Genomic DNA, 13,458 nt, shown 5'->3' with positions numbered 1-13,458 from the left:
TACACAAACACCTCCTACAACATCCACTCTTTCCACTCTGACTGCTGTGTTTGTGGAAACACTCCAACACACACCGCTTCACATACCAACATAGAAATGTGTGAAAAAGAGCTGAGCTGATATTAAACATGAGGATTTATTCAGAAATACAGAGTCAGGAACAACATCTAGACACACATTACCTCTCAGCAGCAGAAGAACATCCTTTAAAGTCAGCACCAATTTCCTTCGACATGTTGCTTTTTAAGGAAACACAGCTGGGTTCAGGTCCAGGAGATTCTGGCCTCTTATTGATCCTAAAAGAAAAACAATAAATGTAACAGCTTCATGAGACAGGAAGGAAAACTGGAAATATTAAATTAAAGACATGATGAACAATCTGAAACTCATAAAACTAATGTACTTACTCTTTGTCACATAACAGTCTTTTGTTAAAGTTTTCAATAATATCCTTCGAGTCGTTGCTCTTTAAGGAAACACAGCTGGGTTCAGGTCCAGGTTCTGGATTAGTTTTAGGGTTATGTCCAGCTGAGCCTGGTACGCCCCACAGCTCTGGGCTTTAAAACAACACACACAGAGGTATGAGTGTGAATAATGATGGAGCAGTGATGTGAGTGCTGAGCTGTGACATGGAGAAGAGTCATGGACAGTTAGAGATGGTCATCTCACCTCTGAGCTTTGGTCTGGCTCTCATGTTCCCCACACAGAGTGCTTTTAGAGGGAGGGACTCCCTCCTCTCTGTCCTCACACTGATCCATGCTGCTGAAAACGTCCAGATGAACAGAATCAACTTTTTGGGGATTTACTGGATGATTGAGCATCAAGACACTTTTTAATATTTTACTAATTTCTGAAGCTTTTTACCAACTTTGATCAAATTGGTCTGCTGTCATTTTATTGTTGACAAAAAGAGATTTTGAGTTTGAGTGTTGACGTTTCCATGTGGGACTGTTGCTACAACACCATAGATGTTACTACAGAATACACTTTATATTGTGTGCACTTGGATGTTATTCCAGTGGTCCTAAACTGACACACCTGCACCTGGATTCATTCTGACCATATTTTAGCCCAACAGTGTTTCATACTTAATACATCAGACACAAACTCTGCTAGGGATGGGTATTGATAAGATTTTAACGATTCCGATTCCATTTTCGATTCTGTTTAACGATTCGATTCTTTATCGATTCTCTTATCGATTCTTTTTTTTTTTTTTTTAAAGGAGAACACTAAGGTCGATTAGCTCAGAGCTTTGTTTTATATCTTCTCTTTGAACAAGATAGAAATTTAGGAGTAACATGGCCTTACAAACCCAACAGTGAGATCTTGAGAGATCCAGCCTACGGCTCTTCAATGGGGTGTCACAGGGTCCCCAGGAAAAAAAATTGTAAATGTAAAATAATAAAATAAATATTCTTGTGAGACATATCACATATTGACGGGGTCGGGTTATGTTAAAAAGTATAAATTGTTATACTTTGTTCATTGGTTCAAAGGTACCCCACACTTCTTTTTTTGTTTGCTTGTTTGTTCTGGTGTATTTTTCATTTGAACTGTTACTCTGCCAGAGTACTCATATTTACAAGATGGCATTGAACGCCCCATTGGTGTATCAGGAAAACTATTTTGTAAGTATGTTCCTTGAAGGGGATTGAAGTCGTTCTTTTTTCCACCGCAGCGAAGGGCTAGGAGTAGGAGAGGAGCTGCTGTATGTTTTTGTTATCGAATCGATCTGATTGTGAAATAAAGCATATGCAGTGAGAAAGCAACTCCAGGAGTCATCCCTGCCTTAAAGCTGCAACATTCTTCTGTAGCAATAACAAAGTATAACATAAATTGTTCTGTGGCAATTACACAAGAATATCCAGTAATGTCCCTGCCTACAATTAAACACATTCACTTACCAAAAATCGGGGGCATCTGCTGTGGCAAATGGGTGCAAGCCTTTGACCACAAACTTAGACACTGCTCGGTGACATTAGTCTATCCTGGCCTGAAAGCAGACGCTACCGGTAGACTGCAGCGAGAACTGCCAGCGAGCGCCAGCCAGACTCTGTCTCTCTCATCATGGTCACCTACATGTACAGTAATGGCAGGTCTTGTAATAAGGCAGATTGCGCTAACATAATATGCACTGTTAGTTGATTATTTACCTGCCGCATTAACGGGAGAGGACGTGCAAACGTTAGCGCTGCTGCTGGGTTGAGAGTCACGAGTCCGGAGCGGAATTAAAAACGCGTGTCATCGCGTGTTTTGTGAGCAAATGCTTTTGCATATTCGTAGTGTTTCCTCCCTTAAATGAAATATCTACTTTGCAAGTTGCCCTGTTGTCATCGGTTCTCATAAAGTATAATCAAACTTTTGAGCGTTTGAGCCGCTTAGGCGCCGTGTTTCCTGCCAGGTAAATGACGCTCCGCAACGTGGTGACGTCATTCGGGGCGACTGGAATCGATAAGGGAATCGTTTGCAAAAATGGCAAACGATTCCAAGGAATTGAAACAGTGGGAACCGGTTCTCAACAAGAACCGGTTTTCGATACCCATCCCTAAACTCTGCAGCTGTCATTGTGTGCAGTGTGTGTGCAGTGTGTGTGCAGCGGGACACTGTGTCCTATGAGTGTTATACTACAATAAACAGAGCCTGACCGCGGGCATAAAGAGGGCAAAAACCCACTTATGCTCTAAAGATTCAGTTCTATTTCTCTTCAAATGAGCCTCAGAGCATGTGGAGGGTCATTGAACGCATCACAGATTACCTCAAGAACAACAGGCTGAAGAACATAAAAACAAACGCAGAGTTTCTGTCTGACGGTTTGAACATGAAACAGGAATTATTGAGCAAAAACGGACAGTTTACTAACTCTGTGGAATTCATGAACTAACATCAGCGCATTCACCTACAATACACGAATGAATATCACCAGTTAAACTGAAAAAGGAAAAAACCTGCATACAAATACGACAGCAGACTATAGCGAACGAGCAGAGAAATGCATTTTATAGATGAAGTGTTGGGAGCGACTTCTGAAAAGCAACTCTTTCGAAATTTCGAGTTATTTTCTCGTAATTTCGACTTATTAACTTGGAATTTTGAGAAAACCAACTGTCAATCAGTAATTTACGTGAATGACGTAATTTCTTTGTTACCCGGAAGCTGAAGCCCTCAGCTACAAATGCTACAGCTAAGATACCAGAATTACAGCCAGTCATAAATGCACAAATTGCTGATTATTGTCTGTGTGGCTTCAGAAATGATGAAATCCTTCTGTTATTAGCTGAATCACATGGCGTTAATATCAGCAAACGTACTCTCGAAAGCCGATTTGTTGCGATGCGGTTTTGAGTGCGCATTGTAGCTAGATTACTGATTGGCAGAACTAACTCAAAATTTCGAGCAACTTTTCTCAAATTTTCGAGTTAATAAGTCGAAATTTCGAGAATGGATCCTTTTTTGTGGCGAAAACGGGCTTCCGTAACAGACTGATGGAGGCAGGAGAAGCTGCCTCCAGTCATCAGTCAGTGGATCCACAGTAACATCGACTCTGAGTTCAGCTGCTGATCATCAACTGTTTCTGTCTCGTTCCCAGACTCTGATCTCACATAAAACGAAGCAGATTTATGCTGAAACTAAGCTGCACACAGCTGATGTTAGCCAGGAAAACAGTACAGACTGCTAACGTTACCTTAACTTCGAGACGATCAACTGCGCCACAACATTCACGAAAGCGAAAGTAAAAGCGACGGAAGGAAACGCCCAGAGAAGCGTTTGAGGGACGGTCAGAGTCAGGAACCTCAGAAACGCATCAGGCTGGAGTTTAATTCTGTTTTCATCTTTAGAAACATCTGGAAATAGTTATAAAAACGCTGCATAATAAAGAAAAATAGTGTAGATTAGTTTGAGTTGTGTTTAGCTGAGCTGTGTCTTTAATCTGAAGTTCATTTTGTGGAGGAGCAGCAAGACTTTCAGTGTTACTCTCAGAGAAAGCCTCCCAAATGTCTGTTGTCTTAATAGTGGAATTATCTGGAAAATGAACCAGTTCTTATAAGCTGCTTTTCAATATGAGCAGTCAAAGCATTTTATACAGTGTGCTTCATTCACACAGGCACTTCTTTTTCTAACAATGACACTATGATGGATGCATCGGAGAGCAAGTCGGGGTTCCATATCTTGCCCAAGGATACCGTGGCGTGCAGACTGGAGCAGCCAGGGATCAAACCTCCAACCTTCCAGTTAGTAATTCTACCTGCTGAGCTACAGTCTGTACTTCCTGAACAACACACCCTCCTTTTCTTTCTTTCTTTATTTTTTGTTTTGGTTCACATACATTGATATTCTGCTGTAAACAACTAATGAGAACATTTTATAAAAGCTTTGAGTGTCCATCAGGATCCTGTAGAAACACCTTCCATCTCAAACATCAATATTCTGAATTCTGTTTAGAAAGAAAAAGATTTCTAGAAAATTATCTAAAGAATTCAACATCTGTTTTGTTTTCTACTATTTATTTAAAAAGTCACTCTAGCACAGATTTCTTTAGTCACGTGTCTTTATGTGTCTTCCATACAAATGTTAACAAACACTCAGCACAGCAACACTGAAAGCATTTGAGTGTAAATTTCATTCAAATTAAACTTTATACACAATTACAATAATGGGAAAATGACTAAATATTAAAACACTACAACCACTGAAGAAATAAAACCCAATCACAATCAACATCAACATCAATTCATATACGTTCATGTGATATCTTTGGGTTCAACAAACCCAATAACCTTGAATCCTTCTTTTAAATTACATTTAAATTTCAGCTGGCAGCAAAGAAATTAATCAGAAATTAACCACAATTAATCTGCAGCTTCATCAATGTGATGCTGAGTTTCTGACTGAAATTCAGTCTGAACATGTCTGACTCTGTGAAACAGTCAGAGTGTTTCTCTAACAGCAGGAGCCTCTTTACACTCAGCTTCACACAGACGAGCTGAGGAACGATCAAGCAAACTTCTTCTTCTGTCATTTTTAACAGCAGCTTGCATCCAAAGATGTTGCACTACTGCCATCTCCTGGCTTTTACTCTTACTTCTCTTCCAGATCCTCAGATCCTCTTGATGACATCAGTATTTCTCAAAAATGAAAAACCACTCCTTTCACCTCATCATGACTTAACTGATTAACCACTTTTTCAAACGTAAGTTTACTTACTGAACTTATAGGTTTCCACTTCATTTTGTAAGGAAAGCAGTTAAAATGTTTAAGAGGGAACAACCTACCTCTATGTTGTAAATCACTGAGTAGGTGTCATATTTCAGTTTAAGTACAATTATTGGGTTACGGCGTTTACCTGAAAATATCTCGGTTGTTTGATACTTATGTTCATCAAAGCTGGATGGGAGGAGCTGTTATGTAAAATCAGATTATATTTTTGTGGTACTACTTTCTGTGTAAAGTAAAGAACACCAAGTGTGGTGTATGTGCGCATTGATATGCCTGTGCCTTTCCACAACAAGGTTAATAAAGTAAGTTTCTAACAACCAAACAGGTGTTGTTACTTTACCAGTTAAGTTATAAGAGAGAACATAACAAACTGGTTGAGATCCTGGATTAAAGAGGGAATGGGAAGGGAAGAGGAATACAGAGGGCTGATTGGCCGGTTCGTGAGGTGGTGTGAGGAGAATCACCTGAAACTGACTGTGGCCAAAACAAAGGTGCTGGTGGTGCACTTTGGCAGAAACAGATCCCTCCTCCGTCTGCACTGGTGGGAATGATGTTGAAATAGTCACATCCTTTAAGTATCTGGGAGTTCATCTGGATCACAAGTTGGAGTGGTCTGCCAACATGGACGCTGCCTACAAAAAGGGTCTGAGCCAGCTTTACTTTCTATGAAGGCTCAGATGGTAAATGGACCACCTGGAGGAGGTGATCTGTGACACACTGCTGTCAATCATGGACAATGACTCTCACCCCTCCATGATACACTGGACAATCTGCAAAACAGTTTCAGCAACAGGTTCCTTCAACCCCGCTGTCTGAGGGAACGTTACAGGAGATCGTTCCTTCTGCTGCCTTCAGACTCTTCAATTCATCCGCTTGGGTCAGATCCACACATGTGGAACAGAAACAATCACACCTCAGTGCAGCCTGTCACTTTGTACACCACAATATATTTGCACACATACTTATCCTTTTATACTGGTATGCATATTTATACCTATATTTCTGTATTTCTCTGTTTATCTGAATATTTATCTATCATAACTGTTTCTACACTCACTTTATATGAGTGCTTGTTGTTTCTTGTATTTTTGCTGCTATGACAACTCCGTTTCCCTCCTGGATTAATAAAGTTTTCTGATTCTGAAATACAGTGAGCCATTATATTTGTAGTTTCTAACTAACAATATAAAGGCTCAGCAACCGATAGAGCCACAGCACGTCCCACTGGCAGCTGAAGGAACTTTTAAACAAAGGACTTTGTAATTGAAGCTTTATTTATACAGGTCGGCTCATTGAGACTCAATGTCTCATTTACAAGAGAGACCTGTTCCAGACACACATATTAAAATTACAACAATAAAAGAAAAGTTTGTGTAATGTACTCAGTCATATTAAAAACGAGAACAAGTTCCCAGAGATGGTTTCACAAAAACATGTGTACGTCTTTTGAAGTCTGCAAGTGAAATCAACTGAGAGCCTTAAATCCTTCGGTTATGTTTTCCATGAAGACGGAGCAGAAAAGGAGAATGCCTTCTTCCCAAGCTCTGCATGAACTGATGGAACAGTGGATGTAATGATGTCCTGAGACTGCAGGCTGTGACTAAACTGTTTGCCTAACATGTACTCTGATGAATAGGAGGCAGTAACCCAGAAACAGATTTATAGATAAAATGATACTAATGGACCATCCTGTGTAAGACCAATGAGGACCAGTTAACCAGAGAACACAGAGTACAGTGGTGTGTTAAAGGTTTACAGACAGTTATAAATCTTAATGCCCCATGATGGACAAAATCCAACAGATGAAGAGAGCGAGCAGAGTCATTCATATAAATCATGTCACTGTAATCCAGGGCAGGTAAAAAAAAGGTGGCAGCAACAAGCTTTTCCTGTGAAACATGATCTGTTCCTGGAAGAGAAGCCCAACTTCAGCCTCAGTGTCTTTATTAGATGTTCAATGTGTGGCTTATAGGAACGACTGTCATCAACCACAATACCGAGGTATGTGTACGAGGCCACAGTTTCAATAGAAATACTTTGAGCAGATACAGGAGAAGGAAATAAAGCCGGACCCTCTTTCTGTTTGTGAACAACATGACTTTGTTTTTTTCTACATTTAAAGCCAGTCTGAGCCAGCTGAGACTGAATACTATCAACAGCTGCTGTAATGGTTTAAAAACTATGTTGATGGTATAAAATGAACAGATGCATCTAGATTTTGTGCCACACCGTTGACATAAGTAGCCCAGGACAGAACCCTGTGCACTCGTTTAGTGACATTTAAAAAGCTGGAAGAGAGACCATTGAGCTGAACGCACTGCTGATGTCCAAAAGAACATTAGAGAAGCAGCCAGCTGCTCGGTCTGAAAGGCCTATTTCCAGTAATCCATGACATAAAATGCTGTGGTCAGCAGCTCAGCTCATAAACCAAGGGACTGGGAGCAGCTGCTACTGAGTGTTGCTGGAGTTCCTGTGCTGTTAGATCCTCATCCTCTCCACGCACCTTGGAAGTAGGTGAAGTTGTGCCAGAAGAGTTTTTGTTGTGGTCGACAGTGTCAAAGGCTTTTGATAGATCAATAAAAAGAGCTGCACAATAGATGTCTTTGAGAACTTTTATCGAAGCAGTTCCAGTACTGTGCAGTTTCCTAAAACCAGACTGGAAGGGAGATAAAATCATATTTTCATCCAGATAACTTTGAAGTTGATTATTTACCAGCCTTTGACGAACCTTAGATAAGACACAGAGTTTTGAAATTGGCCTGTAATCATTAACTTTTGAAGAATCACCAGCTTTCAGTGGGGGAGTACAGAGGCACACTTCCACATCTGTGGTAAAGCCTTCTGTTGTAGAGAAAGATTAAAAATATAAGACACTGGCTCAGCTATGATATTTGCAGCCAAGTGCAAGAAGGAAGGAGAACGATTGTGAGGACGAGTTTCTGGTGTTGGGGCTGTTCAAAGCCTTACAAACCTCTTCTACTGTGACAGGTGTGAAGGAAAAGGTATCAGTAAGCAGCAACTACGAGCAGAGTTGTGTGCAAGAGGTTTACCATCAGATACTGTGCTGAACAAAGAGCAAGAAGCAACAAAGTGTTTGTTAAAGCAACATTTCAGTTTTGTGTGACACAGGAGTGGAGTCGATATTTAAGTGAGGAGGAAGCTCTGAGGAGTCACAGCTGGCAGAGACACTTTATAGTTTGCCAAAACCTCCTACGGTCGTTTGGACTGTCAGTCGTTAAAGTAAAAAATAGTTACATCTTGATGATGGAGGCAGTAATCCGATTACACAGCTAATGAAAACGTAGCCAATCAGCATCAGAGCCAGACTTCCTGCCCAGGCCTGGTTTCTCTCATGTAGGAGATCGGCCGGTACTGAACCAAACCAGGCCTGTCCCGACCTTTCACCCTGACCTGGCAAAAAGGGGCGTGTCTGTCCACAAAGTAGACACAACTCTCCTGTAAATGTTCCCAAACTGACATTGTCAGCCTGTTTAATACGACCCCAGTTCAAACTGATGCGGGCTCGGAGCGTGAGATTTTAGTGTTTCTCACAGCACCAACTATGCAGTGATCACTCAGGTCGTTGGAAAAACTGCAGATGTGGAAAACTTACGCAGCATATTAGTTAAAAAAGGTCAATAAGAGCAGATTTATCTGGGTGTTTAGGATCAAGGCGTGTGAGGCTTTAAATAATTTGAGTCAGTTTTAAAAACAAGCAGCGTGCCTTAAACTCATCAGACACAGAAGAAAGCCAGTCCCAATGAAAATCATCCATCTGAAAGACGTCATTAAAATGCAGCTCAGATAAAAGTTGAACCAGAGACGGTGATGTGCTGGGGGAAGCAGGTGGAGGCTGATAGCAGCCAACAACAGTCTGATTTCCAAACAGATCAATAGTTAAGGCCAAGATTTCAAATGGCTGAGGTGCAGATGGAGAGAACAAGACTTGAGCAGCAAGACAGAGCTTCACATAAACTTCCAGACCTCCGCCTTTTCTGGGACAGTCTGAGAGCTAAATGTTAAATCCATCAGTTGCTACGTTTTTATCCAGTAAAAATTTGGAAAGTCTCAGAAACAACAATGATACCAGCACCGCTTGAACAGGCCCAGATTCCAATCATATCCATGTCAGGAAGCACACGACGTGATGCACGTGTAACCCAGACAGTTTTTAACATCTGCTGGTGTTTCACATTCAGCCAGAGGCCCAGGGTTAGGTTGGATACCAGACAATAATAAAAGCATCGTTATTAGACTCTAGAGCTCGTTTATAGCTGACACCACATGTAGAGTTTAAGTTCACACAGAGACGATGACATTTTTCTACAACCAGCAAACAATAAACAAGAAATGTAACAAGAGTTTCAGAAGAAGCTGTTTTACAGAGAAATGATTCCCTGAAGACAAAATTATTATTATCATCTTTATTTCTCCAGGTGAAAATTTAATTGAGATTAAAAATGTTGTTTTCAAGAGAGACCTGGCATCATGGCAGAAAGAGTCAGAAATACATCAGAATTCAAACAAATACAAAATAGGAAAAACATCCTACATAAACTTCATAAAGTTTCATTAACAGACTTTGAACAATGGACTTCAAACTTCCCCCCAAAACAACAGAAACACATTTGAAGATAATGAATGACATTTATCCCTCTAAAGAAGGACTTAGACTACGATTTAATATGAATGAGAACATGTTCATAAATGGATGCAACCAAAGATTTCATCAATCCCTGATTTAGAAACAACAGAACATTTGGTTTGATTTCACAAGATAAGAATGACGACTGAGTTGGAAGATTGTTTTATGTTTAGTCAAATCTTTCCTACATAAAGTTGGATTACAAAATCATCCCCTAAATTTGTTTTATTCAAGGAATTGAAATTATAGAGAAAATCTGTGAAATGACTTAAAGAAAACAAACCACAAAAACTCCAAGATGCTCTAAACCCCCTGGTTTAGGTCGGCAACCTTTCTGATGACGAGTGCATCTAAAATTTCCTCAGAAGTCAATGTGCCATATGATTGCATTAGCAATAAATTACACACTATATAGAACCACTTTATAGGATTATATTTGTGCGCAGATGTTGGCAGCTATCAGCAAATAGTTATCAGCTACTTTGAAACAAAAAAAAGACTTTTTATCCATAACAGCAAATGAACTGTACAACAGAAAATACAAATGCTATTTATGGTCTCCTCACAACAATGATAAGAAAAATAAACTGGGCCAATATGGCATGTTTGTTAATACAGGGACACACATGTTAATGTGATCTCTGGTCTCCCACTCAGAGACACAGGTCTCCGAGTGTCCAGCATTCAGACCTGAGGACTCTCTTCATGTGAGAGAAAATCTGCTCACACAGATATGTAGAGCCGAATACTGTCAATAAGGCCTCTGCAATGTTCTGAAGACAATTAAACCTGTCAGGCAGTGATGTCCAGCAGGTGGAAATGCAGCTCCATGAACGTGTAGTTACGTTTGATTACGTTTGAAAGCTGCGAACACGAAGGCTGCGAAGTAACGAACTAAAAATTGCTGTTTGTCACCCCTATTTAAGGAAAAACTTCCTTCTGACATCATCATTCCTAAGCCAATCAGATTGTCACGTGACATTCTGGAATGTGGAATGGGGATATATATATTTTTTTAAACAGTTTTCAAATTTAACTTAATATTTAAGTGTTTCTTACTTGACCTGCTTAGTAGATTAAAAAGTTAATTGCCACGAACACCCCTAATGTTATATAACAGACCACAGAAAAAAGACAGCTTTTTTCTGCGTGACAGAGCTATAATAAATGTTTTGTTCTTTTTAATGATCCTACTTTTTATAAAAGGGAACATTATTTAAAGAATATGTATTTAATTAAAAAACTCTGTATTCATCTAAAGGGTATAACAAGAAGGGTGAGCTTCCTGCTCCAAAATGAAATGACCAAAATAAATGTATTTCTCTGCAATTACAAACTCTGTGTAAACAGTCTTGGTGTCAAAATAAAGCTAACGCTGGTGAGATGTCATCAGAGCTGTAAATATTACTGCAGATGTTACTATGTCAAAGTTACTGTGACTCAAACATAGAAAAATGTCTTTTTCATTTCCCTCACCTAATTTTTCAAAGTATTTTATAGCATATAACACCTTTGAAAATATGCTTTGGTTCCCATTTAACTCCAGAACATCATAAATCAAAATATGGATATTACCTGTCCACAGATTCATGGTGACGTAACTGCTCTTTTAACTGTTTGGTGTCTTTGCTTTGTTTGGTGTTTGTAGAAATGGTTTACATGAGCTTTTAGCTGAGACTCAGAGGTTTCTGTGGACACTACTCATGTCAGCACTTATATTTCTGACCTCGTGTTATAATCGATTAAACGCGATCTCCTCCCTTTTGCCCCCATTTTTGATGGTGTGGGTACAAATGATCAGGCATGACATTCTCATAATAAATCAGATAAGATACTGCAAATAGTTAATCCTGCATTTGTGTGATTGAAAAGTGTGTGCAATGACACTGTTTTAAAGATTTAGCCTAAATCATTTTGGCGTGAATGAGCCTAAACATGATGACCGGACTAGTGACACCATATCACCTGTGACACACACACACGCACGTATGACTTTGCCAGTTTCAGCTGAAACAATTTCAGTGTTTCAAACCATGTTCCAGAGTTTTTAGGTCACCGTTCATGAGGTTTCAAGAAGAAAATGAAAGACAGATCTGAATGTTTGAAAGTGTTTTGGAAAAACTCTGTAAAGATTAGATGAACAATACTCAAAGGATAAATTCAACTGTTTTATTTTGTTAGATGAGTTGAAAAAAAAGTTAAACAAGCAAGTAAATAACGAAACAAGGTTAAATGAGGTAAGAACAAAAAGTTAACAAGTAAATAAAGAAACAAGGTTAAATGAAGTAAGAACAAAAAGTTAACAAGTAAATAAAGAAACAAGGTTAAATGAGGTAAGAACAAAAAGTTAACAAGTAAATAAAGAAACAAGGTTAAATGAGGTAAGAACAAAAAGTTAACAAGTAAATAAAGAAACAAGGTTAAATGAGGTAAGAACAAAAAGTTAACAAGCAAATAAAGAAACAAGGCAGAGGAGAGAAACCCCAACAATCCCCTCTGAGCAAGCACTAGGCAACAGTGGGGAGGAAAAACTGCCTTTAAACGGGCAGAAACCTCCGGCAGAACCAGGCTCAGGAGGGGGCAGTCAACTGCCGGGACTGGTTGGGGGGGTGAACAGAGGTGGAGCAAGACGAGGCTACATCAGTTGAAGAAGCAGTATTGTCCCTCTTCCGGAAAAAGCTGAAGAATCTTTTCTTCTTTTTCATGGACTTTTCCACGAGCCCCTTTTTCTCCAGGATGAGGGTTCTCAACTCATGGATGGTTTCGGTGTTTTGCTCCTCAAGTTTCTTGCATGTTTGTTCCACCTGTTCTAATGTTGCTCGTGTTTCTTCAAGCTGTTCTTTGAGCTCTTTGGATGTTGCCTCCTGTGTCAGCTTTGCCTTCTGCAGGTCTGCATTTCTCACTTGATCTTCTTTGTGCAGGCCTTCTAGCTGCTCATTTCTTTTCTGGGTGTCACGGAGCGTACACTGCAGGTCTTCATGCATTTTGTCTTGCTTTTGCTTTTGCGCCTGCATTTCTGTGTTTTCCCGCTTCAAGTTGTTGAATTCCAACAATATCCCCTTAATGAGCTCTGAGTTGTTTTTGGCCATTTGATCGATCCTTTTCTGCATCTGTGAGCATCGTTTTTCCAGAGTTTCCTTTTCTCCCTGCAGCTCACTTGTTTTGACCTTCAGTTCATTACAGAATCCTTGCAACTTTTGATTTTTACTCTCAAAGTCCTTGATAGTGCACTTTTCTTCTGACAGTCTGTCTTGCTGTTGCGCCTTCTCTTGAAGAAGGTCTTTATTTTTTTCTTCAGCTTCATCAAGCTTTCTTTGGAGCAGGTGATTCTGTTGGTCCATGTATTGGAGATCCCACTCTAGCTTATCAATCGTGGCTTTCCTGCCTTGAAGCTGCTCGGACATTTCTTTCACTTCAGCGCTCTTTTGCTTGTTTTCTTTGATGAGGAATACAATCTGCTCTCTGGCTTGAGCAAACTTGATCCCCCAGCCCTCATTAATAATGTTGATGTCGGGCTGGCGCTGTAGTGTTTCTTCCAGGTGTTTGTTTTGTGCTTCCATTTGTAAGCACTTCTTCTCCAGGTGAACTTTTTCTTT

At 39.8% G+C, this 13,458-nt stretch overlaps 1 protein-coding gene across 1 annotated transcript in view; it reads left to right on the top strand.

The window, feature by feature from the left end:
- Positions 1 to 2,725: 2,725 nt before the first annotated feature.
- Positions 2,726 to 13,458, top strand: part of LOC146716383 (uncharacterized) — a 51,012-nt gene continuing 40,279 nt past the window's right edge. Inside the window, exon 1 of the mRNA XM_085441277.1 lies at positions 2,726 to 2,813. Within this exon, the coding sequence (XP_085297403.1) occupies positions 2,726 to 2,813 (88 nt within the window). The remainder of the gene's footprint in view (positions 2,814 to 13,458) is intronic.

The sequence above is a fragment of the Copadichromis virginalis genome, linkage group LG3 (genome assembly GCF_057382275.1).
Source record: "Copadichromis virginalis isolate Kocher_CV1m ecotype Utaka linkage group LG3, C_Virginalis_male_GT1.1, whole genome shotgun sequence".
NCBI lineage: Eukaryota > Metazoa > Chordata > Actinopteri > Cichliformes > Cichlidae > Copadichromis > Copadichromis virginalis.
This window is presented reverse-complemented; position numbering and strand designations above follow the sequence as displayed.